This window comes from Lagenorhynchus albirostris, chromosome 8 (genome assembly GCF_949774975.1).
Source record: "Lagenorhynchus albirostris chromosome 8, mLagAlb1.1, whole genome shotgun sequence".
Classification (NCBI taxonomy): Eukaryota; Metazoa; Chordata; class Mammalia; order Artiodactyla; family Delphinidae; genus Lagenorhynchus; species Lagenorhynchus albirostris.
In genome coordinates this window covers 29003591-29031214 of record NC_083102.1, presented here as the reverse complement: position 1 = coordinate 29031214, position 27624 = coordinate 29003591, and the positions used below count along the sequence as shown (strand labels likewise).

Genomic DNA, 27624 nt, shown 5'->3' with positions numbered 1-27624 from the left:
GTGTCAGTGTAGCTTCATCAGTTGTAACAGGTGTACCACTCTGGGGGAAATGTTGATAATGGGGGAAGCTGTGTGTGGGTCGGGGGGAGTGGGTATATGGGAAATCTCTGTACCTTCTGTTCAATTTTGCTGTGAACTTAAATTCTATTAAAAATAATTATTGCAGTATTAAGCTGGAGGAGCTCATCGTATAGAAGTCAGCTAATCCCAGTGAAAACTTCTTTATGTTCCACTTGATAATGATGCAAATCTTATATATTTTATGATGTACATAAAAATAATAAAAAGCACTAGGATATTGAAGAACATTATTAGGTTTAACAATTAAAAAGTTAATTAAGAAAGTTAATATGTGTAATAAAGTTGATTTAGCACAGCTGTAGGACCCATAGCCTTGTATGTGTTTATTTTTTTGTGCCAAGTTATTTAGTTTAACTGCTTAGCTTGGTGCTCAGTTCCAGAGTAGAACAGAGACGATATTTCTAGTGTCACGTGTCACCATGGTCGGGTCATCTTCTTCTACTCTGTGAATTCCAAAGATGTGCTTTGGAGGAAAGAGCAGTGGAAGAGGTTATTGGGTAGGGGATGGGAAAGTGAGAGCAGTTGCTTCCTTTGGCTTGACTCTGGTTTTTTGAAGCAAATGCTTTGTTGACCCTGAGTCAGTTCATCGTTGTGACCCAAGGTCTCATGTGAAAAGTCATCTCTCTGATATGACACAACAACTACCCTTGTATCTGAAATCTGTGCAAGCTGTACTCTGTCTTTGCAGCATTTACACACATTCTTCTGGCCCGTTGGTTCGGTTACTGTTATCCATTTAACCGGGGCTCTGCTAGTCCTTTCAGTTTGTAGAGGTCAGGACGGCATAGCAGGGATGCTCTAAACGTCTGCAAGGCCGGCACATTTACTCTGAGCCCTTCAAGAAGTGGGAGAAGGTTTTCAATAGGACCTGTGTCCATACACAGCCTTCACTACTACTTACCTAATGCTGCTGCTTTTTCTTGGCCCTTCTATCGTTAAAGCTTCTATTTAGTCAATAGCAACTGAGTGATTTTTTTTCCTTAAGTGGAGGAAAATGGTTCAAGTTTATTGACTTTTAAACCTTTTCACAATCTAATTTAGAAAGGTTCTTTGTGTGTTAACAATAACAGCAAAACCCCCAAGCCTCTAGGATGGGTTCCCCAGACCTTTGCAATCATGCTCTGTCCCTCCCTCCAGCCTGTCTTAGGCTGAACTGAAAACTTCAGGACTTTATGAAAGCCCTTCTTCTTTTCCTACATTTAGACTCTAAAATTGATCACTTTTGAATTTGAGAAATGTAGACATCCCTAAAATCTAAAGTGTACTATACACTTTTCTCAATTCTCATATTCACAAGAGCGGATTCTGCTGAAGCCTGGGCTTTATTTATGCATGACCTGGGCTGAAGTTTACAGTTTGCTGAATAAACGGATAGAGTTAACAAAATTGCAAGGGTTAGAGAACTTTTAAACGATGAACTGTTTCAAAGCACTTTAAATGAATCCTTTTTTAAAAACTACAGCTTATGACTGAATTATTGAATTGATATTATTGATAGCTTAGAGCGGAAGTGGTATTTAGAGACCCAAGGCTCTATTTTACAAATGGAGAAATTGAAAAGAAGTAAAGTGACGGGCTCAAGGTTCTGATTTTGTTACATGCCAGAAGTGGGACTATAGCCCATGTCTCTGGTTCCTTCTCTTTTCTCCAGCTGCAGCTGAGTTCTTTTTATCCAGTCAGGCCAGCCGGCCACAGTAAAGAAACTCTAATACGTTTTTAGGGTAGAGTGAATTAATTTGAAAATAATCAATAATTGCTCAAAAATGAATCTGATTTTCAAGCTGATTTACACTGACTCTTTCTGTTGGTTTTAACGAGGCGTTACCATGTTTGGCATTATTTGGGGGATTTAGCTGAGAATAGCTAATCTGTCAATTCAGAAGAGGAGGGAATTAAGCTTGCTTGTATCTTTTCTTTAAAAATTAAAAGATATGTTTGAGTTTATGACAATATTTATGAAGCTTTCTAAGAACAAATTTTTGTTAAAATATAGTTTTGTGGTGACTGGGTTTTATACTCGAAAGCAGTAAATACCCTTCAGTATGAAGTGAAAACTGTAAATGCTAACAGGTTTAGCATTGAATTACCACTAGATGTCCGTGATTCAAATCACTGAGGGCCTTTGGAACTTGGGAGTGTAGTTGACTTTGAGGAATGTTTAGTACTATTTTTTGCCAAAGCAAAATGTGCAACTATCAAGTTAGTAGTGTTACTCTACTTGCCATAATGACATAAATTTTTTTCTAGCAAATTTCATGGCTTTGAAATATATCAAGGTTTTAACAAGTATTCCCCAATATTTTGAAGATTTCTAAGGGCACGTTTTTATTTTATGTTATCAAATAAACCACTCTATTATTTTGGATTTTAATGTTGACTTACAGAGATTTGAAAGTAGGAGGTGGATGGTGTAGACAGTGCTTCATATCTGTACCCTGTAGGCTGTTTGTATTTTCTTTGCTTTAGCAGAGAATGCCTAACTCACTAGAATCGTTTTTATTCCTTTCAGGTAAACATATTACCAGAAATACAACATCAGCTTTGCAGAAGGGAAGGATTATGTCAACTAATTAGAAGATTTCCAGGTAATCTTTCATTTGCTTCCTTATGCATAAACCTGTGAGATATATAGGCTTCCTCAGCAGACACCGACTAAGGAGCTCTCAGATCAGCATACTAAGCTCCTTTGTTTATCAATTCCACTATCACAAATCTTCCAGAATCCACAAGGTTTTGCCAATGGGAGGACCTTGATAATAAGGAATAACACAAAACATTGATATTCTTTCTTTTAGATTTGCCTTCTAACTTTCTAGATGAATATTCCTTTTCTTCCTATGTATTTATTTTCAAAATAATTGCTGCTTCATATTTAAAACAATTATTATAGTACTTCTTAATTATACAAAACTTGAGGTTTTAAAAAAATGTATTTCTTTATGTTAAGTGATTCTGATCTTAACAATTTTGTTTCTTCTTTCTGAAGTGCTCTCAATTTGTCTTGACAACTTTAGAAATTTGGGACAAAAATTACCATCTCACTTCCTCGTAGAATCCCAGAGTGTAAAAAACACATCAGATGGCATATGAGTCTTCATAGATGAAATTATAGCCTACTTGAAAACCCATCAGTGAAAGAGTTCCTCACATTTCTAGTTTAAAACCCACTTAATGTTTAATAGTTATGCCCCTAGAAAGTATTGCACTATATAATTAAAATTTAAATCCACATAATTTAAATTATGTTTTTAAAAATTAATTTGTGTCTGAGTTGAATCAGAAAATTGGTATCTTAACCCATCAGCTTTTCCATGGGGTTTCTGCTTCTACATCAAACATTAACCACATTGGCATATCCCATTATAAAGACTACAGTCTTCTATTGTCATTTACCAAGGATTAAAATAAAATAAATATAAATCAGCAATTAATCTTTCAATTTAAGATACTTGTTTAAAATAAATAATAGCTGTATAAACCTGGTTCTGCAGTTATCATTTTATATGACAGGTGTATCTGACTCCCTAATCTCTTTGTTTTGTTTTTGTACACTTTAGCTGGATAGCTTTTTATTTTATAAAAAAAATAAGTAAAGTTTTCGTGAGAAGCAAGTAAAATATTCCCATTAATGCATTATTAATAAGTATCTAGAAATCCTTTAATTAAGGCAATTTGAAAAACATTTGTTTATGTTTTGACCAGAATTAACATACTTTTAAAGTATGTTTTTCTTTCTTGCTGTTTACATTTCAAAATGATTGAATAGCACTGGAGTTAGCAGAATAGAATCATAATAATGAAAATCTGTTTGTAGCCAGAAATGGATTACCAGTTTAAAAAAATTCCCCAAACAACTCTTACCTAAGTTTATATTTTGCTTCCATAAAGTTAAAAAGTATTTTTTCTGTCTTTTTCCTTTAAACATTTTTTTTTCTCAAGAACATCTGTAAGTTCCAGACACATGTAGTCCTTTCCCCACTCTGTCTAGTTTGTAATTTTCTATTTATCTCTGTGACTAACAAGGTAATTTCATGGAATATACAGCCTTTTTAATCGAATTATTTCTCCTGTAATGTTATCTTTCTGTAGCTGAAGATAATTTTCTTAGATGTGTAGCTTTGAAGCAATATGTCTACAACATTGTTTTCTGATATAAGCTTTATAAACAATAGCTTATGTTAGAGACTCTGGCTATGAATATACAGTATACACTATAAAATCAGTATTCACAAGATTAAAAAACACGTTATTTGTTGTGAATGCTGAATATTTAATATTGAATACAGATTAGATAGCATCATGCTGGTACCTAAAGTTATTTTAAAAAGTAAGGTGTTATTAAAAAGATAGTAAAACTAAACATAATACTATATACTTTAGCCATTTTATTTAAAGCCTAAGTGGCCCATACTGTTTTGAGCTGTGTTTCATTTAAAGACAGGCAAAACACAAATTTTGAAACCATAGATTTTTAGCTCCATCGCCTATTAGCTGTGTGAGTTAAATTTGGGGTTTGTTGGTTTTTGTTTTTGTTTTTTAATCTATATAGTGAGTAGAGTGAGACCCATTTCACAGATTTAATTTAAAAAATAAAGTGTAGCTACAGGTATGTCTATGTGTGTGTATAATTTTATTTGAAGAATGAAGCATATTACAATATATATGTATTATGTACGTCCAAAATGGTAACTGGATGATCCTAGATTTGAAAAGTCCATCAACAGGCCTTTCAATATTTTCTCTCTACATATGATTGATTATCACTACAGTTTTATGTTTCTGTCAAAAACTGTGAGGAGTCTGAGATTTCACCTACTTCCAAGCTCACAAGTCTGCCTGCCACAGTTTCATGGGAGCTGGCAGAAGACAGGAGACTCCTGGGTCAGAGACAAATCACTTTATTGTTTGTAGCAATAGCAGCAGACAGATTATCAGCATTGACACTGGTTCACTGAATCCCAGCTCCCGCAGGGCAAGTGAAGAGGGCTAGGAGGTGACACTTGTATACTAAGTGGTTTGCATTTCCAGAGCAGAACTCTGACCTTAGGGAGTTTGAATGTTCCTAATGGTCAGTGAGTATGCCTGCCCTTTGCCTCAGAGAGAGACATTATTTTTGTTATACTGGACAGAAACTTCTCTTTGCTCTGGAGTGAGACACCATCCCTATCTTTCAAGGTTATCTGCTGCATAAATATCTTTGAAAAGATAGTTCAGAACAGATTGTCAGTGCCTCTGTTTGCAAACGATGCAAAAATGTGAAAGATGCATGGAGAAGTATCTCCTAACCATTTCAGAGAAGAACACCTGACAGGTTTTAGCTCTGAAGCTTAAACAATGTATAATTCAGAGCAAGATTTAAAGCCTGGTTGTGCTTCAGTTTTTTTATCTATAAAAATAAGACATTTGGCAGTGATCGATAATGGTGAGATTTCATGATTCCACCGTGCCTTTTTCCCATACAGACGCGCTCTCCCAGGCTTTATCTTGAGCAGTAGGTAGAGACAAGGATGCTATGAATGGAGGGATGATCATCCTGATAAATCTGAGTGGGACCTTGCAAGTGTGGCAGGACAAGCAGAGTTTGGGCCAGATATATATGGGAGCGTCTGAAGACAGAGTGTCAGACTAAGACAGTCTGTTCCGTTCCCCGACCACACAGAGTGTACCTGCCATTAGACTTGGGACTCACATTGAAAGGCACAAATCCATGGAATTTTTACTGGCTGGCACAAAGGTTTATTTTTATCTTGCCATTTAATGCTTTGGTGTTTGAAATCAAATGTTTTCATTGGCCCAAACTTTCTGCTAATGGTTTGTGTTGCTTTTTATTGTTTGTTTTTTTTTTGATAAAAAGTTTTTTTCCCCTATATTTGTTTGTTGTTTTTTTTTTTTTTTTTTTTTTTTGCGGTACGCGGGCTTCTCACTGTCGTGGCCTCTTCCATTGTGGAGCACAGGCTCCGGACACACAGGCTCAGCGGCCATGTCTCACTAGCCCAGCCGCTCCACGGAATGTGGGATCTTCCCGGATCGGGGCACGAACCCGTGTCCTCTGCAACAGCAGGCGGACTCTCAACCACTGCGCCACCAGGGAAGCCCTCCCCTATATTTGAAATATAAGTACAAAACAGAACATCACAGAAACTGTTTTACTTGGGTTGTTGTTTTTGTTCTCCTTTATGATATCCAAGAAGCCCTGGTTAGGAGTGTGCCAAAGTTTTGGCTATTTCTCATTCTTTCCAGTAGTTTTATCTTAGTTCTGAGCACTGGCTTTTACATGAAATTTGAAATGTACCCAGACTCGTACTCAAAGATAGCATTTTGAACATTTTAGGATCTCTGGCCTCATCTTTTTAGTAATGTGAGTAACATAAAAAAAGAAAAGGAAAATGATAAATAGAATTTACACATTCTGTTGTATCGAAACAAGTGTAGACTTTAAAAAATTATAGATATTTACTACCAAATATAAAATATATCTTTAAATAACATAATTGAACTTATTTTAAAATATTGACCAATAATAGCTTTTATCTCACATGGAACTGATGATTGTTTTTAAAATTCTAGGTCTAAAAAATTCTGTTTATCATATGATATCAGTGAAGTATTGTCAGGGAAGCAAATAGCCTAGCTTGAATTTAAACAAAGCAACATGGAAATTGTCAATGCTTAATACCATTTGAGGATTTTTATTGATTTCATTTTTTCCTCTCCTCTGCTGTAAGGAATGTACTCCTTCAAACAAGAATGTGAGAAATGAGATTCCCAGTGTTAAAGGAAACTAGGGACTTACCTCTATGAGGCAATCAGGCAAACTTTCACAGAAGACCAGAGTTTGCTTTTCTCTGTGCTCTCAAATGCTGACACCCCCTCTATGTGTCTTCTGAATGCTCCTTCATGTTTATATCTTTCCAAAGTCTTCCACCTCGGTCCCACACGTGATTATATCCTTTGTGCAAAACATTCTTTCCGCAAGTAAAACTCTCATCTTTTTAGTATGACTGACTTCAGCTAGGTAATAGCAGCAAGTAAGTTGATGGAACTAATTCAGACTAAATTACACCCTCACCCCAGTCATAAGCCTCTTAGATGTATTTGCATTTTTATAAAAGAAGCTTGCAAACCCAATGAATTTCTAATTGGTAGAATTTCTGGAAGCGCATTCAAATTCCCACTCAGTTCATCCAGTCCATTATCGAGACTATAGCCAGAGTGATCTTTTCCTCCATCTCTTTCAGAAATAAAACAAGTCTATTGGGCAGTTTGTCTACAGACTAAACAGTGAGGCCCAGGTAACTAGCCATCTGATGCTCTGACTCGAGCTGGGGATAGATTTTTAACTAGATCAGAAGTCACACACCCAAATGTTAACAAGAGCCTGGCATGTGACATAAAGAATTCGTAACAAATACAGAAGCTTGAGAGACCAAATAACCCGCACATTTTCAGTATTTGGCTTGTCATCAAATGTATAGACTCATTAACATAAGCCATTTGGGCTCCAAGAAGAGAAGAGGAGTTGGAGACATAGGAAAGTACAAGGCAGTATGACGTGGCATCACCCAGATATACCTCAGCAGAGTGGCATTGCTGGAAACATAAAGTTCCCTCATGTTTCTCATCCCTGTTGAATTCAGTTACCACTAAGATTCAGATCCCATCTGGTGGCCTGGTCCTTCTCCTTCTACCTCTTTATTCCCGTACTTCTCTCCACTCCTTCCTCTTCGCACATGTTTGCATTTCTCTAAACCCTTGGTAACTCCACCTTCCATTTTCCTCACAAAGTGGTAACTTTGTTAATCCCTAAGAACAATGAAGCTGGGTGTTCTACTAAAACCTTAATCTCTGGAATTGGGAGGGATTTGTTGGTGTCTCTCTGCCAGTCCTCCTTACTCCCATCTCTCAACATCCTGATCATTCAGAATATTCAATAAGAAAATCATCACCTTGGTTAACTTCTTCTGGAGACTTCAGATCTGCTATCATTCTTATCAGTTTTGATGTCCACACCAATGACCCTTTCATCATCACAGCTCTTTGATCTCATCAAATCCATGACCTTCCTTTCTCTGCCTCCCGCCTGTGTAGCCTTGCTGATTAGTAACTTGCATCACAGACAACTACATCCATCTTTGAGACGTTAAACTAATTTACCACTTTATAATCACTGTCTTTCTGGCTTTTTCACTCCTTCAATGCCTCTGAGCCTAGAATCTCAGATGTCACTTTCAGTACTCTTAATTCTGCTACTTTCTCCAAGGCCCTCAGCCATATTTGGCCATTAGAGAGCATGAATAGTGGTCAGTGGAGGTAGATTCTGTTTATCAAGCGTGATTCTGTTTTCAGGCATGAAAGGTCATAGAAATGTTCTTCTCTTTCTTTCCTGTATCCTGTTAAGTTTTTTGGCCACCCATGAGAAGGAAAATAGAAATCAGATTTTAAAAATGATCAAACATGCATTTTTTAATTCCTTTTCCCTTTCCCTTTTATTATGCTAGTGAGCCACATTCAATATGAAAAGAATAGAAAATACAGATAAGCAAAAAGCAAGAAAAATGTAAATTTAGTGAAACTACATAATTTTCCATACTTTTCCTGTTCATGAACAATTTTTACATACTAGAGTACCATGCAATTCAAGTGTGAGCAAATCGTGGCATGTTTATCTGTGGAAAACTATGAAGACATTAAAAGTGATGGGAAGTGGGGGTAAAAGTGATGGAGGGACTTCCCTGACGGTCCACTGGTTAAGACTTTGCCTTCCAATGCAAGGGGTGTGGGTTCAGTCCCTGGTCAGGGAGCTAAGATCCCACATGCCTTGCGGCCAAAAAAACCAAAACATAAAACAGAAGGAGTATTGTAACAAATTAAATAAAGACTTTAAAAATGGTCCACATCAACAACAACAAAATCTTTTAAAAAAAGTGATGGAGAGCTACATTTATTGGCATAGAAAAATATTCACACTGTATTGTTGAGTTAAAAATAAAGAGGAGTAATCCCAATATATATATAACATATATTTTATATTAGTATATATTTTACCTATTCATACAATATCTATGTAAAATATATGTTAATAATATATTTTGTTTTAAAACTATATACTTACATATATACATATGTATATTAATTCATTTAGTCCTCACAATGTCTCCATGAGGGAGATATCATTATTATTCCTATTTATCTCAAGTATAGAGAAATTAAGTAAAATTTTCAGTATCACACATCTAACAAATGGTATCTTCACATAGTCAGTATGAGTCTGGAGTCTGCTTTCTTAACCACGTCACTCCTCCAAACTCCTCCGGGTGGCATTCACGGCCTGCCACAGGCTGAGGTCCCTACATTTCTCCCTGGTCTCCTGTTGTCCCCCAACCTAACTCTCTGCTCAAGCCAAGTCCCGCCCTTCACTGTCCCTTCAACACCAGGCTTACTGCCTGCTCCTTTTCCTGCCTTCACCCTAATGACCTTATTTAACTTAACCATCTCTTTAAAGATGTTTTCTCCAAATACAGTCACATTCTGAGGTACTGGCGGTTAGGACTTCAACATGAATTTTGAGGATTCAGCCCGTAACAGCCAAGAAAGAGGCAGGGAACTGTGATTGGCAGTTCACCAGATCCATATGGTGAGAGGAGAACAGATCCCCAAAGGAAGAAAGATACTGGACACATAAAAACAATGGATGTCTATTATTATAGGGTTTTTTTGTTTGGTTGGGTTTTTTTTGCGGTACGCGGGCCTCTCACTGCTGTGGCCTCTCCCATCGCGGAGCACAGGCTCCGGACATGCAGGCTCAGCGGCCATGGCTCACGGGCCCAGGCGCTCCGCGGCATGTGGGATCTTCCCGGACCGGGGCACGAACCTGTGTCCCCTGCATCGGCAGGCGGACTCTCAACCACTGCGCCACCAGGGAAGCCCTATTATAGGTTTTTGATAAATATTTATTGATTGTTTATGATAAAGCCCATGGTATTCTTTAGGCAGAACGAATCATTCTGCCTAAATGATTCATTTTAAAGTAAGGGAATATTCATGTTTCCTTCTCTTTGTTACTTTCTACCATGAACCCCAGTTCTCACATGTTCTCAGACGTTTCTCTGCTCTCCACAGCTAGCTAATATGAGCAGTTAATTCATTCTGCTCTACTTTCCTCTCTCAAGTATACCCTTTTTTTCATTCGATATACTTCAACCCCAAATAATAATTTTATGGATAACAATTTTAGACACCATTGCAGACCAGTCAGAATTTCATGGAAACTATTGAATCATGCAAATGCAGCAATCGTCTACTGAGTCTGGCCTATCCAGAAAACTGATCACTGCCTGTGAGCCATAAATCTCTAAATGGACTAATCACAGACACGATCAAATGGAGACTTTGAGAATACGATAGCATCGCCTTGCTTCATTTCCTTGAAAATGGGAAAAAATATTTGCTGCTTATTATAGCCTGTTAGTCGTAAGCTACTTAATGTTTCTTTCCATTTGGCATATCTTAAGACTAAGAAGCAAACTTGTCGACGTGCCTGGTATATATACTGTGACGTGCTTCCTGCCCGGCCACTGGCAAGACAGGAGGGAGGGTCAGTGGAGGCTGGTAGCACTGGGGTATGAGGGTCAGTGGGAGCTTTGGGAGACTTGCTTTTTCTTTGGGAGAAGCTAGATCGAGCTCAGTGACCCAAAGGTGCTTCTTGCTCTGGTGTTGCTCACGACGTTACACTTTGCACTTTGGGCATCAGGACAGTGTGAAAGGGACAACACGTCCATGTTCCAGTAATGGAAAGGAGCATAATGGCAGCTCCTTGACATCTCGGAAGTCGTGCTAAAGACCGGCTGGCTGAGGGAGCTTATTAATCCCTCTGCTCTTTGGTTAAATGGCCCTGACCTTTTAAACTTGAACTGGTTTGGTGAATCTTTACATTTCCGGTGCATGACTTGTGTACCTCCTGCCATCATGTAGGTATATTTACTTATTTCACTTCGGGAGTTTGTTACCTTGTGCCAAACACTGGGACACGTGAGGGGCAAGATTGCGTAGCACACTTGCAACAATGTGTGTGATTCTGATGATTAAATCTGATTTTCAGCAGACCATAGAGGAAGAGGTGATAAGAGAGGTACTTACTTTTGTTGTCCAAATCTTTCCAGTAAGTCCCCATTTACTTTAAACATAGTAGAGTAGCACTGCGTCTAAATGGCACAAAAACAACTTGTTAAAACATGAACAACTTTAAACAACAAAACTGAGTTCCCTTTGCATTACGTAATAAAACCTCAGTGAACTATACTTGTACTTCATGGATTTGTTTACCCTGTTTGCCCAGCCTGCATCTATTAATCAATAGTTTATTCCTCGCTGTGTGTAGATACGTTCCGTGACTCAGTATGTTGCCCTCTGAAATAAACTCTACCATATTTGTTTGCCTTTTCCTCAACAAAAACATTGCCCAAGCAGTGATTGTGATATTTTCCCCATATCACTTCTTCCTGAGCCACTGTATTTGCAACAGAAATACTAGCAGAGAATCTGAAATCTTGATAAGATGCCTCCCCAAAACATAACTTGCTTTAAAATAGATGAAAAACCTCTTACAGAAATGGCCAACCTTTTTATTTTAAGCCATCAGGGGCTGCTTTATTTGGGGATTATAAGAGCTAGATTAAGAAGGGGACAAAATGAAATCAAGTTCTAGAATTTAGCTGCTGAAGTGGTGAAAATTCATCCTGAAACTTACATACATGCCTTGTTTTGTGAGTAAACTCAATAAGCAAAAGAGAACTATTCTGTGATTCTATGATTTTGATTCATTTATTTCTGTATATGTATATACAGAGACAGAGAGAGACAGACAGAGAGAGACAGAGATTTTGGCGTTGGAGGATATAGTATGTTGAACTTCAAGAAAATCTCTTACCCAGTCTCCTTCTGGTGGTAGAGGTAGATACTGAACAACAACAACAAAATTACAAGTGTTATAAAAGAAAAACAATGTTAGTAGGTTTGCAGTGCTCATGGCTTGTTCATTCATTTTCATGGAACTCCAGGGCTGGGAACTGACTTTTGATTTGCAGGATATCATTGATATTAGGAAATGAAAACCCACTAAAGTGATGCATTGGCCCTAAGGCACACAACTTCATAAAGTGTATGTTACATAACACATTTATTCGTGGGAAGATGATACTTGTTGTGACTAGTCTCTTGAAGTTCTCATTGTAACCATAATAATTAATAATATGATTTATTAGGACTGATACATTTTAATAGGCATTTAGTGTCTTCCAGTCTGATAGATCTGTTGAAATATATATTGATAAAAACCCAAAATGGGATTTGCAGCAAGCTACAGTGAAATACATTCATTTCCCTAAATAGAATCTTAAAATCCTTCATCTGTAGTTGAAGTTATGATTAGAAAGGATACGTATCTTGGCAGAAGTATAATTAACTGAATGAATGGAGTTGTTTTGGAAGATGCTTTACTCTTTGATGATGGGTTGGGTGTGCTTCTGTCTGGGAGAGACGCATAGACTCTATTATATGGTAAACCCCATTCAAATCCTGTGATTCACTGCTTCGATAACTTTTGGGACGATTTTCTTTAAACTTCTCTTAGCACCACCTAATGGTAAAAATGATATCATAGTCATAGCAGCAGTTACAATCCCAGTGTTGATAGTCATTTCACAAGAAAATGTGTAGCTTATCAAAGGGTCAACTTACCCCTAAATAGACAAAAGTAGGTAATTCAGCCACGTTAACTGAGAAGGCCTTTTGAAGGACTCTCTTGCCTCATCCATTTCTGGGTGGGCTCATAAGTACTGGTAAGAATCCTAGCCTCAGAGGTCAGAAGAATTCTAACCTTCAACCTAGTAAAGGCGGAAGTCAGGAATCCTATGGTCCCCGTATGAGGAGACCTGAATTCTAGTTCCACACAGCTACTAAGTATAGTGACAAGACTCTGGGAAAAGTACTTGGTCCAGTTGTGCCTCTTTTCTAGACTTGTAACAATTATAGTGACCATTCTTTCCTCACAGAGTTGTCATGCAAATGCTTTATAAAAGAATATGTGTTGTAAATCTATAAAAGTAATATTAAGGTATTATTTCTATATTGCTCAAGATATCCATGAATTGATTCAGAGAGAAAAATTGAATGAGGTGTTCAGTTTTTCAGATTGACATAAAACTGTCACAACAATATACATTGTTCTTCTTTTTGGAGGCATGCTGATATGGAAAGAAAGCATATTGATGCCCAAGTATTTATCTAAAGTTAGAGGTTGAGTATAGAGAGTCATCAAACACGATTAGTAGTAATTTTGTGTTTGTTTTACAAATAGATTGGGGCTTCATGATTTATGCCACAAGGTTATATTATAGATAAATTACCCTCAAATAATAACACGTGGTAACATTAATTCTTTACTTATCATGTGTCAGACACTGTGTCAAGCCCTTTATCTACTTACTCTTTTAACCCTCTGTAACCATCTGTGGGGCAGATACTGATATGCCTTCTTTAGAGAGAGGAATGGAAGCTCCAAGAACGTCTGAGCTACGCAGCTGGAAAGGAGCAGATCCGTATCTCAGGTACCATGCTCTTGTAACAGGCTTGAGCCACTATACTGTATTTTAAGCCTGTCCCTTATAATGCAAGAAGATAAGAAAGGAGCTATTTAAGAAAGCCTAATACCTGGGCCTAATGAGAAAGGGAACTTGTTTACTATTTATTATTATTATTAATCATCAGTATTATTATTTGATCAACTAAAGTAATTCTTATAATTTCTTATTTATCATAATATTTACATATAAGGAGATATTAAGTGAATTTGCTGCAGGCAGGAGATTGTTTTGCTTTAGTCTTTTTTGTTTGTTTTAGTTTTTTAATAGGGAACTCAGTAACAGATGGGGATTGCCTACCCTGGGAGAGTCAGAAGCTCAGGTCCTCAGTGCTCACTGGCACTTTCTTGAGGGTCCTCTCTACCTTTCTTCTGTTACCTTTTTATCTGATGTGCCCACTCAGGCTCAGCTCCTCAAGCCATCCACAACCATTTTTAGGCAAAGTAGAAAATTTCACGTGACAAACCTCATACCGCAGCCGTATGCCTGGGGTTCGGGGCAACTCAGATGTGGGCGTAGCCACCAGCCTGAGGTCTGGGCCTCTGGAACGACAGTGACCACTTTGGGCCACGTGGAAGGACCAAGCATTAGTAGTCCTGGCTCTTCGAAGCTGCTCTTCTGACCTTTTTGGGAGGGCTTTTAGAATTCACTGGCTGTGCTGCCAAAAGGGTTTATAAAGCACCAATCTGGGGATGTGAAATTAATGAATGTAAGTAGAACAAAATTACGTTTTGTAGGTGATACATGATTTCTGTCAGAAGAAGTAATCGCTTTGACCTGATGGCGCATCTGCTGTTGGGTAGTGGCGAGTGCAGACTGAGCCCGGCTGCATATGTGTGGATCCCATCTTGACGTCTTAATAGCCCACTGTCCTTGGGCAAGTTTCTTACCTTCTCCATGCTTCAGTTTTCTGTCTGCAGTGTAGGGACAATAATGACTCTGCCTCCTGGGGTTGGTAAGAGGATCGAAGGAGTTCGTGCACTTAAAGTACTTGGAACAATGCCTCACACAGAGTCAGCAACCCACGAACATTAAGTATTTAATAAGCATTTCCATAAATATTAGTTGCTTCAGTAAGTATTTCCATAAGTATTCGTTGATAAGTACTAACCACTGCTCCTATCCAGTTGGTGAGACCCATGTTTTTCAGGATTCACTAACCTGGGAATAAAGCTAGGATCTTTTTTTTTTTTCTTTTTAACGTCTTTATTGGAGTATAATTGCTTTACGATGGTGTGTTAGTTTCTGCTATATAACAAAGTGAATCAGCTACACATATACATATATCCCCATATCCCCTCCCTCTTGCGTCTCCCTCCCACCCTCCCTACCCCACCCCTCTAGGTGGTCACAAAGCACTGAGCTGATCTCCCTGTGTGATGCAACTTAAAGCTAGGATCTTAAAATGGTCACAAAAACATTTCTTTGCCTCCACCTACACTCACTATCTTCAGGCCTCTTCATCTCAAAATCCTGCTTCCAATCACTTTTGGATCATCCTAAAGCAATCCTTTCATTCATTCCTATCAGACCTCACATTCTTTTTGGATAAAGTTATTTATTAATCTCTGGTGGATCTGGAAGGAAGTATCTATAACTTACCTATACACATAATTTCAACAAGCCCTAATGTAATGCCCTAACTTTGATATAAAGGACAAATAAAAGGCAAGTACTTTATAGTGTAACAATTTGTAATCTAATATGTAAATGTTTAGGCATAATGACAGCATAAGGAGTAATGAAATAGTCAAATGCTCCCTCTTTTATTTGGAATCTCCATGAATGTGACAGGTACAAATTCAGATTGGTGCAGTTGTATCATAAGGAAACTAAGATTCCATGGGTCATATTGCTGTTGGTGAACAACTCTTGAGACAGTCACAAGCAAAACAAAGTATAGTGTTCCCTTGCTTGACTAGGAAATCACACTCCTGAAAAATTCAGTGTATGTTAAAACTGGGTAAAATTCTTGGGGTTTATATATAAAATGGAGTCAAGCTCCAGGTTCAAATAATTACCAACAGGCTTTTCATCCACTTCAATGTCCAGTGAGACATTCAAAAGTGATATAGGGTGGGGGAGAATTTATTGTTTTGCACAGAGCGATATTCAACACAGTAACAGCTGATGTGGTATGTGCCTTGGCCGATGAGAATGGATATCTCACTATTCAAACAGGCGCTGGACTCTGCACCTTACCAATACATTCCAAATAAACATCAGCCTTATCCTACATAAGCAGAGATCTGGGCTTTATAACCCTCATCTATTAAATTTCACTAGCCTTCTTGATCATTGTGATGGCCTCAAATGCCCCCTTTGTCTTAGAGGGTGTACCTTATGTGCTCATGAACACAATCCTCTTATACTCGATACCGTGTCCACTATTTTCTCCATTTCTGCTCTGGTGCCCTGTGGTCATCTGCTGCCAATGTAACCGCTGGTCACACCCACCAAAGGTGTTCTGCCACTGGAGTGCCCCATGACAGAGGCTGCTGCTGCACCTGCCATTGTGTGTGCTGTCCCATGCCCAGTGTAAGGGATCCTGAGGTTCATGCTGTGCCTGCTTCTCCTCTGGCTGCTGCTGAAACTGTTGGTGCCATGTCCCATGTACCAGTCACTGTCTTGTCCATTGGCTGGAAGTCTACGGGTATTCTCAGAAGCCTGAATAAGTCAACACTAAATTGGTTCAGTAGTAAAAAATCAATAGTCAAAATCTTTCTTTACGTTATTTTTTTTCTATTGTATGTAATGTTACACTCTCACTAAAAAAAAACATTCTTTCAGTATTATTTTAGCTTCTGACCTAAAACCTGGAGTGGCAGTAAGGCCTGTGGAATATAGGAGCAACATACTAAAAGCTGCCCTTCTCTTTCATGTTGTCCTGTTATCCTTGGACTTCTCTTCCATCCACTCTTTTTTCTCTAGGACAGATTCCTTACTATTAGGCTTTACCCACAGTTCGTCCAGTCAGGGCCAGACATAGTGAACTCCTAGCTGGACACGGATTGGTGTCACACTAAAACTCCATCACACTGGTAAATAATAACCAGACGGCATTCTTGTCATCATTCATTGACCATAGGGTTTCAAAGAACAGCAACAAAAAGTAGGTGTCTTGTCTTTTCTTAGTTTAGGGCGTTGGGATGGTCGTGTTTAATATCATTGAGTTCTAACAATGTCACGACTGGACCTGAAATATTTCTGTTGAGCATATGGAAATAGGACTGCATTTATCCTTCAAATATAAAGCCATAGCTATTTATATTCTTGTGTTCCAAATATTGCAGAAGCGGGAATGTTTACTTTGTATCTAAATACAGAATTAAGAAGAAAAAGAGAAAGATTACGTGGTTAAGTAAACTGATTATGCCTAATTTATCTTTTCAGTTCAGTATTTTGTAATGTTTCTGTTTCTAGATTCCTTCTCTCAGTCCTGTGTAGGTTATTCAGCAGCCAATTTTAGAAGAGTTTGTGTCATTTAAGAGAACGAACTTTAAACTATATTCAAAGAGGACTACGAAAAGCAAAGATACCACCGGCAAAGTGATATTTAAAATTTTCCAGTTACGTGATTTATTGGTAAATCTACACGGGCTGTGCCACGAGCAAAACAAACAATGTGCCAGGTGTACTCTGAGCTTTTAATTAAGAGAAATTTTACCTTTTGGAGAGATTTTAATAGGGTATTTTGCTGTTTGTAAGCCATTGAAACAACGGTTTAAGCCATTCGTGGGTGAAAAGCCCTTAATTATGTAGAATATAGATCATGAGGGAAGCAAAACCGAAAAACCACCCAAAATCCAATTGACTCATGTCAATTTGGAAAATTTCCAGTTGTGCCCTAATGTCACCTCAAGCCCCTGGGACTAATGGATTCTGTGAATGGTTTAAGTGATTTGGTAAATAAAAGCCAGATTTGGGGGACCGAAGAAAATGCTGAGTAAGGAGCAACATTCTCAGAGAAATCAGCTGTAGTGGTGAGTTGGAGGCCAGGTGAGTAGTTGTGAGGCAGCGAGCTGAAAACGTGAATCGCAAATCATTCCGTGGATAATGGCGGCCATGAACCGTTGTCACTTTTCACTCTAGATCCATGAAATTGAATGCACAGCCCTTCTAATAGAAACTTAATGTACTTTTCTCTAAATCAGATTTTGCTCACCTGCCTGTGTCTGTATCACCCGCCCTCGCCCTGCCTCTTCCTCATAGCTATACGCCCCCGCAGCCAAGTGGCCCAAGGGACCTGACCTTGGCCCCAGGGGATTGAGCCAGGTGTGGCAGGGAGCTTAGGCAAAAATGGCCCCTCCGAGGGCTTCCCTGGTGGCGCAGTGGTTGAGAGTCCGCCTGCCGATGCAGGGGACACGGGTTCGTGCCCCGGTCCGGGAAGATCCCACATGCCGCGGAGCGGCTGGGCCCGTGAGCCATAGCCGCTGAGCCTGTGGGTCCGGAGCCTGTGCTCCGCAGCGGGAGAAGCCACAGCGGTGAGGCGCCCGCGTACCACGCACAAAAAAAAGGCCCCTCCGAGAGAATGCTGAGCATTAGGTTGTGTTAAGCAAACAAATAAATTAATTAAAACGCCCCCTCCAATAACAGCATGACTTACTGGTAAACAAGCCTTGAGGAGTAGTTTACATTTTTTAATAGATTTTTTGTTTCTTTGTTTTTGAGAGTAGAGTTGGGGACAATATGGCAGCCAAGGGGCAATTAGCCTTATTCAACACACAATGAAATTTCCGCTAAATTCTACTTTTACAACCCTCTTTTTCCCCTAGGCAACCCCCCCAGCTCACCAAAACACCATCCTGCACATCCGCTCTCCTCAATGGTCTCTTTGTCCACTTTCCTCTCTAACTCATTTATATAGATTTAAAAATAAATTTATTTTTTCCCATACTTCAAACAACATTGCAAAGATTTGGTTCCCATATAAGCATGTATCATTCTTTCTTAGAGAGGAAAAGAGGACCAAAGGAGCAGAAAACCTCTACTTTGATAATTTTTCACTGTTACTTAGCCTTTTCCCCTTTTGACTTAAAACTAGCTTGAATTTTTTCCACTACTTACAATCCAGGCTTTTGATTCAGCTTCCATTGGCTGGGTCTACAGAGTCAAACTCTAGCAGAGAGCTTGATTGTTAACTCATGACTTTGAACCCCTGAGTGAGGCCGCAGCTCACAGAATTTTTTAAAGCAATGACTGCACATCCCTAATTTATTGAAAATGACTGAGATATTATTGGATACCAGAGAATTGTCTTCCCTAAGACATTTAGTGTGTTTTGTAAGAAATAGCAAGATATAAATGACATTATCCACCACCCACCTATTTTGAGGCATCTAAGTAGCAGCTTAGACCCGGAAGTGCAGTCTGGGATTGCAAGGACATGCAAACAAGTGGTGTTAACTGAGGTAAAATGCTGATGTCAAAGGGTGGTGGTGTGATGAATTGGAAGATTGGGATTGACATGTTTACACTAATATGTATAAAATGGATAACTAATAAGAGCTTGCTGTATAAAAAAATAAATAAAATAAAATTTAAAAAAATCCCCAAAACAAAAAACTCTGTAGCTTGAGTTAGAGTGTGTTAAATCTCTGGAAAATAATATATGTATCTAATATAAATATGTTTATATAATATATTAAATAAATTATATATAAATTAGGTAATTTACATATATGCATATGTATACACATATGAACACATATGCTAAAAGTAACTTGGCAGTACAAAAGATGCGAGATGTATGAAGAAAATATGAAGAATATTCTTATAGAAAATATTTATTTGAATTTAATGTCCTGGCCTAAATTCTACCCAGAGTAGAGAGTTTAGGGGGAAAAAAAAATCAAGATTTTAATCACCTTATTAACATCTTTAAAGACCAACAGTTATTTAACACTTAAGATATGAAGACCCTTCCCTCCCTTGGCTCAGTTAGTTGGTTAATTCTTCAGTCATTTACAAGATACAAAATAGGCCAAACGTACCTGGCTACTGATGGGCTTACCCAGCTGAAGGTGAAACTGAAGCACCAATTCAGAAACTCTTGTCAGGCTCTGCTTGGCTTCTGACTTGCCCTTGGTGCCCTCGTCTATGAGGAGTAGATTCCTGTGTCGCTCAGCCGAAACTGACATCCACAGACTCCGGTCATATCACTGGTCAATTGGAGGGAAAGAACCTGAGGACAAAATGGTTCCGTAGGAACATGTTTGCTCAGTGTCATAACCAAAAATCTTTTCTGACATATTTCCATGTTTTGTTTTTTTTTTTCTCCATGTTTTTGACCTATTTCTGGCATTGGGATCTCTGGCCCTCATTAGATTTCATTTTGGCAATTGTCTCTAGTCTCTGAATGTTCTATATTTGTCTCACTCTTGGAGTCAGATATTATGAAAATATTGTTATTTTAAATATGTACTGGTTCACATATAATAAGTTTATTTGTAAATACTATAGAAGTAGAGAAGGAAATTGAAGGTGATACCATGTACCTTTTATTATACAAAAAATATAGGGTGAAAATTGAAAACAGAGTTGGTCCGTGAAGGTGCCATTAAAGAAGAGCTATGTTCATGCGTGTTTTCACTTAAAATAGGCTCAATGACTCACAGTGTTTGTGTCTTACATTTAAATTGAGATTGACTTGAATATACTTAAAAAAGAATTTGGAATCACTGTTACAAATTTCTAGTAAGTCATTTATTATTCTGATGTAAATGATGTCAATAACATTTCATGGTTTACTCCAGAAAATGTTCCTGAGAAAAAGTTTAATATTAATAAAGTGATTAACTTATTTTTGCAGTGAGTGGGCTTAGACAGCTATTCTATTATCATATTTGTTGCACTCTAGGTACTAATGTTTGTGGGAGGTTGTGTTTCAAATTGTTATTAATGATGCTCATTAATTTATACCAAATTATTCATCTTTGGGCTTGCTGAAGTAGCCAAGTATTTTTTCTTTTCCTTTTCTTTTCCCCTGGAAAATTCATGTAGAAAAACATCAAAGCAAAATTAAGTTGCCATAAAGTAATAAAACAATCTTTCATGCTGCTTGATCATTGCAGTGAAATCATAGGGGCAAGAAATTGAAGTAGGAGTCTAGACATAGCTTTTATTACCAAGGAAAATGAGCAGAATTCAAGGTGTTTACGTTGTCATGGTCAAAACATAGAGGAGTCCATGGGGAAAATTGTTTTTGTAGAATTGCATGACTTTGACACTTCCACTGAAAAAGAACAGAAAGGAGGGCATTTATGGCTTGCATTTACTGAGTGCTCAGTAAGTAAGCAGTTGATTGATGGTTAGTTGGTGGAAACTTTATGCAATGATTACACTTTGATTTTTCTAACCTTGTACATACACCTATTTTTTAAAAGTATCAATACGAGTGTTCGGAAATAAGTCATTATTGTTGGTCTTTACTTTTACACACTTCAAAAACCCACTAAATAATATTTTACAAAATAATGAAACACTCTGGTTGAGGTTACCAAGGTCATGAAGCATGACAAACTCTAGCACGTGAAGGACTGTGTTGTCAGGAAATCAACTCAAGTTATCTATATAAAATTCTCATCGCAAACAGAAGTCAACTCCTGCAGCCACCATCCCCTAATCGAGAGAGCATCTCCTAGCTGTATGGAAGAAAGACCCTCTTGGTGTGGGACAGAAGGAGACATCAAATCTACTTCACCTTCTGAGAAAAAATTTTGAAATCAGTTACTATAATTGTTTTTCTAGTCTGTGGTAAGATAACATACTACAAAGCGAATGCCCCTCTAAACATGCCTTCATGTTTGAGGGATTGAACCTTGGTTCAGAATGGGGAGAAAATTTGCGGCCTATTTCCCTTGGAACCAGTAGTTTAACATAGCAGACTCTATTATGGAAGCCATTCCAAAAGGAAACAATAGAATGACTGTTTTTTGCTCTGTTGAATCTTTTCAGGATTGCAACTTCCGGTGAGCCCCTCAGTGTGTCTGGATCAGAGCATACAATTAAAGCTGAGTAATTCAAGTCACCTTTTAAAAACAGTGAAGTCATATATGTGGAAGCCAGGGGACTGGAGACGTGAACAGCTGTAAGCTAATCATCTTGAATTGTTATGTCAAGCGTGCATTTTAAGAGATAGCTAATAAGAGAAAAGCACCAAACACATCTGGGGGTTTTATTAGATTCTGTTATATAAATTTTAGGCTATCTCTTCTTAATAAATAATGCCACCATCGATTTTCTGCTACACTAATTCAAATCTCTCTTGCCATAGAATAAACATTTGGGTAAATAGGACTCTTATCCAGGAAGTTACATTAATGGAAATTGAATTTAAAACCTTGGCCATGTGAAACTAAAATTTTAACTTCCATTTTATACTCAAATAACATGCCTTAGTCTACGAGTATGGCTGAATGATTCTTTTCTATTATTATTTTTTTATGGCTCTGAGAAAGCAACTGTAGGGTACCAAGTTATTCAAGTTACCTTCAGGGAAAGGATTTTTGTCATGTAGATAAATTATAGTGAAAAATTAAGAGATTTTAATTATCTTATCCAACACACAAAATAGTTTGCCCCATGTAATTTTATAATTATTAGGTAGTATTCCACAGTTAATAGTTTTTATTGAAGAATCATATGCATTTCTGCTTACCTAGACTTCAAAAGATGAAACAGCACACTCTTTTCATTGAACAAACTTAGATATTTGAAATATAGAAATATGATGCAGAAAAGAAAATAGTTATACATTTTGGTATCATTTATAATGAAATTATGTTTGTTTTATCACAAAATATTTAACTAGTGTTATTTTTCCTTTTTTAGACTGAAGTGTTTCCTAATACTTCATCCCTTAAATTAACCCTTATTTATCTGTGGTGCAGGTTATTAGGTAGAATAAATTAGTGGGGAAAGTATTTTGGCATATTTTTGGTGACCTGCCTGTCCACTATTGAGAAACAGTATCTTTTCTTATGGAGGATAAGATAGAGCAAAGGTAGGAGAGGGCAGAACCGGAAAATTTCAGGGGTATCCTAAACTTTTATATGTATCACTTTTGTTGGGATGGTACCAGATGTGACTAATTTAAATTTTTTAGATCTTTAAGCCTCATTTTAGGTACAATTTTAGACATCGTTTAAGGCAACCCATACACTGAAAGCTGGGGTCCAGTGAAAGAGAGATGGGGTGTACAAAGCTCTGAGGCAATTTATAAATTACATACCCCAAATTATGGAGCTTTAATTATATTTTTAATTTTTTAGGAATCAAACCACAGTCCTAGCTCCACAAGAAACACTCTTGAGAGCCAAAGATTTATCTGTAATTCTTAAAGCGTATGTGCTGGTGACATCCTTAACTCCTCTGCGTGCATTCATTCATTCGACTGGCACGGTTTGGAATCCACCAAAGAAAAAACGCTTCACTGTCAAGGTAAAATTTCCATTGTTGCAGTTATTTCCCACAAAGTATACTGGAGATAAGTAAAGTGAGTTGGGCTGCCTTTCTCCGACCTTTATGATTATCAAATCCCAAGGAGCAAAGATTGTATCGTTTTATTGCTGCAAGCAGAGATTTTCATTTAATAGGTGCAGGTTCAAAAATGAACTGGAAACAGCTTAATTCACTAGGGATCACAAAGCCTACATCTTCTTTTTCTCTCACTTCATCTTTTTAGTTCAGTTCTTTGACCCATTGTAGAACTAGTTCTCAGCTGTGGTCTGTTTTTCTTGACTTTCCACTCATTATGTAGTCAGTGCAACAAAGGAAAATACAATTTTGCCCTTATGCTTTTTGCTTCATTTTTAGGAAGCATAATGCCTGTTTCATTTCACCATTCAATATGGAATATTTGCTGAGTAAAAAACAACGCTCTCAAGGGTGCCTGACACAGTAGCCATGACATAAAGCATGATGAGAAAGTTTTCAAGGGAGAACTTAATAATAACCTCCAAAAAGTTTAGTTATAAGAGGTAATTCAGGTTAGCTCATTCGAAAATAAGGTCTAGTGAGAATATACTTGATACATTTTAAGGAGTTTCTGATTTTACAGAAATAATTTTTCAGAGTGTAGTTAAGGGGAAATGCACACATGCATTCTTTCAGCTTCTTCACACTTCCTCTTATCTGTTTTCTGAACAATTATTTCTGTAAGATCAAAGATGCCTTCAAAGAACAAATACTGCCCGATCCCTCTTATAGAAGGAATCTAAACTAGTCAAACTCACAGAAGCAGAGAATAGAATGGTAGTTACCTGGGGCTGGGGAAAGAGGGAAATAGGGAGGTGTTAGTTTAAGGGTCTAAAGTTTCAGTTATGCTAGATGAATAAGTCCTGGAGATCGACTTACAGTATAGCGCCTATAGTTAATAATACTGAGATTTGCTAAGAGGATAGATTTTATGTTCTTATCACTAAATAAATAAATAAATAGGGTGGGTGGAAACTTTTGAACGGGATAGATACGTTTATGACTTGATTGTAGTGATGGTTTCATGGGTGTATACTTATCTCTAAACTCATCAAATTGTATGCATTAAATATGTACAGGTTTTTGTATTTTAATCATAAAAAATGGTATTAAAAAAAAGAAGGCACAAGTGCCTTTTATAGTTTTGAGAGATTTAAAAGTGACTGTACTTGATACTTTTCAGAATTTTTCTTACATAAACTGCATTTTAAGTTTTGGAAAATCTTCCAACAGTGAAAAATTTTTAAATGGTATGTTTAAAAATTGTCAATTAAAAAACAGATAAGCATGACAAAAGATGCAGATGTTACATTACTTAGTAAAGTAGGTAACTGATATTTTAAGGAAATGGTGTTGATGACTTAGGTCTTAAGGGTGGTTTATTTTAAAGACAATCATCTCATCTCAATTATGTCAGTATTAAGTGGTTTTTGATCAGGAAAAAGTGGAATCTAATTTGATTTGTCTTTCATGTTATCTCCCACAAGTCTGCAGTGGCTGTTTATATTTCCCTAAGAACCTTTAATTATTCCCCAGTTGCCTTTTTCTATTAAGTTGAATTGTATGCAATTGCTAACTTGGCCAGTTTTGACCTACAAAAAATTACAGTTTCATATGATTCAACCAAAAATTAGAAATCAGATATAGAGAGATACAAGAATCATAATCCTCTATTCATGTCACATTCATGTATTCGACAAAGGTTTGTTGAGCAGAGACCCAAATCCCTGTCCTTGTAGAACTTGCAACATCTGTGTGTGCAAGCCTCCTCTCTTGTTTTATCTGTTTCATTTAATACATTTTATCACCGTTTCCCACTTAATTATCCTTCCTCTCAAAGGCCATCATTATAATGATTTAATGTGTGTGTTTTTTGTGCATATTCTTGTAAAATAAGCATTTTTATTTTGTTATGCATGCAAGTATCTTTAGCATATAAACTGTATTATATTAGATATTTTTTCCTTTATCTTTTACTATATATATATATATATATATATATATATATATATATATATATATATATATATATATTGGGCCGTGCAGCATGTGGGATCTTAGTTCCCCGACCAGGGATCAAACCCATGCCCCGCCCCCTGCAGTGGAAGCGTGGTGTCTTAACAACTGGACCGCCAAGAAAGTCTCTCTGACTATTTTTCAAAATGCAGCACTACGTATTTTTAGGAAGAAACCTTCCACGTTGCTATGTGTATATCTTCTGTTACTTTTTCACTGATTTTCAGCGTTAGTGATGTGTTTCCCTTATAGTTTACCTCCCCACTGCTCCAGTGATAGACATCTGGATTGCTCCAGCTCTTGGCTTAAAGCAAACAGTACTTCAAATGCACAAATCCTTGTATCTGACTCTTTATGAACCTGCATATGATTTTCTGAAGAGTGTATACCCAGAACTGGGATGGCTGGGGCATAATATATAGGTTCATTTGATAGAATTAAATAATGCCAGCTCGCCCTCCAAAATGCCTGTGTCAATTTCCATACCCCTGCATAGGCCAACATTTGACTGTTTCCAGCTGTGACAGGTGAAAAGTGTTATCGTGATCTTGCAAATAGCTCCATTTGCCCTCTCTCTGTTAACTTTATCACAGTGTTATTTTTTGATTAGAAATCTTCAATTCATTAATCAAATTAATTTTTCCATAGGCTTCCTCTTTGGGGATTTAGTTTCAGAAATCCTTTCTTATCTCTAAGTCACAAAGGTGTGCTTCTCCATTTTTTTCTATTACCTTTATAATTTTCCCTGGACATGTAAATATTTAATTCAACTAGAGATCACCTCTGATCCAGTTTTTTTCATTTTTCCTAAATATTCCATTCTCACGGGCTAAAAACTCATCATTTCCTATGAATCTGACATCACTTTGTTGTATAAGTTTCCATATGCATATGGAGCCGCCTCTGATGTCTCTGTTCGGTTCCATTTGGCCCACTGCACTCTTTTTTATTATTTTGACAGTATAAGTATGTCTTCATGCCTGACACGGGAGGTACCTCTTGTCTACTTCTTCTTTTCAAGATTATTAACTATGTGGTGGGCGTTTATTTCCTCATAAACATTTTAGAATATCAATTATACTTTTAAACTCCTACTGGATCCACCTCCTAGAGTAATGGAAATAAAAACAAAAATAAACAAATGGGACCTAATGAAACTTAAAAAGTTTTGCAAAGCAAAGAAAACTACAAACAAGACGAAAAGACAACCCTCAGAATGGGAGAAAATATTTGCAAATGAATCAACGGACAAAGGATTAATCTTCAAAATATATGAACAGCTCATGCAGCTCAATGTTAAAAAAAACAAAAACCCAATCAAAAAATGGGCAGGAGACCTAAATAGACATTTCTGCAAAGAAGGCATACAGATGGCCAAGAGACACATGAAAAGCGGCTCAACATCACTAATTATTAGAGAAATGCAAATCAAAACTACAATGAGGTACCACCTCACACCAGTTAGAATGGGCATCATCAGAAAATTTACAAACAACAAATGCTGGAGAGGGTGTGGAGAAAAGGGAGCCCTCTTGCACTGTTGGTGGGAATGTAAATTGATACAGTCACCATGGAGAACAGTATGGAGGTTCCTTAAAAAACTAAACATAGGGGCTTCCCTGGAGGCGCAGTGGTTGAGAGTCCACCTGCCGATGCAGGGGACACAGGTTCGTGCCCTGGTCCGGGAGGATCCCACGTGCCGCAGAGCGGCTGGGCCTGTGAGCCATGGCTGCTGGGCCTGCGCGTCCAGAGCCTGTGCTCCGCAACTGGAGAGGCCACAACAGTGAGAGGCCCGCGTACCGCCAAAAAAAACCAAAAAACAAAAAAAAACCACACTAAATATAGAATTACCATACGATCCAGCAATCCCACTACCAGGCATATACCCAGAGAAAACCATAATGCAGAAAGACACATGCACCCCAATGTTCATTGCAGCACTATTTACAATAGCCAGGTCATGGAAGCAACCTAAATGCCCATTGACAGACGAATGTATAAAGAAGATGTGGTACATATATGCAATGGAATATTACTCAGCCATGAAAAGGAATGAAATTGGGTCATCTGTAGAGACGTGGATGGATCTAGAGACTGTCATACAGAGTGAACTAAGTCATAAAGAGAAAAACAAATATTGTATATTAAAGCATATATGTGGAACCTAGAAAAATGGTACAGATGAACTGGTTTGCAGGGCAGAAATAGAGACACAGATGTAGAGAACAAATGTATGCACACCAAGGGGGGAAAGTGGCGGGGGTGGTGGTGGTGGTGGAATGAATTGGGAGATTGGGATTGATACATATACACTAATATGTATAAAATAGATAACTGATAAGAACCTGCTGTTTAAAAAAATAAATAAAATTCAAAAAAAAAATCCTACTGGAATTTCAATATAATATTGAAT

At 37.6% G+C, this 27624-nt stretch overlaps 1 protein-coding gene across 3 annotated transcripts in view; it reads left to right on the top strand.

The window, feature by feature from the left end:
* The window catches only part of CPED1 (cadherin like and PC-esterase domain containing 1), a 301570-nt gene that overhangs the window by 70838 nt on the left and 203108 nt on the right, over positions 1–27624 (top strand). For all 3 annotated transcript variants that reach the window (XM_060156796.1, XM_060156797.1, XM_060156798.1), the window contains exons 4-6: positions 2591–2666; positions 21675–21807; positions 22991–23159. In XM_060156796.1, coding sequence (XP_060012779.1) covers positions 2591–2666; positions 21675–21807; positions 22991–23159 — 378 coding nt within the window. The remainder of the gene's footprint in view (positions 1–2590; positions 2667–21674; positions 21808–22990; positions 23160–27624) is intronic.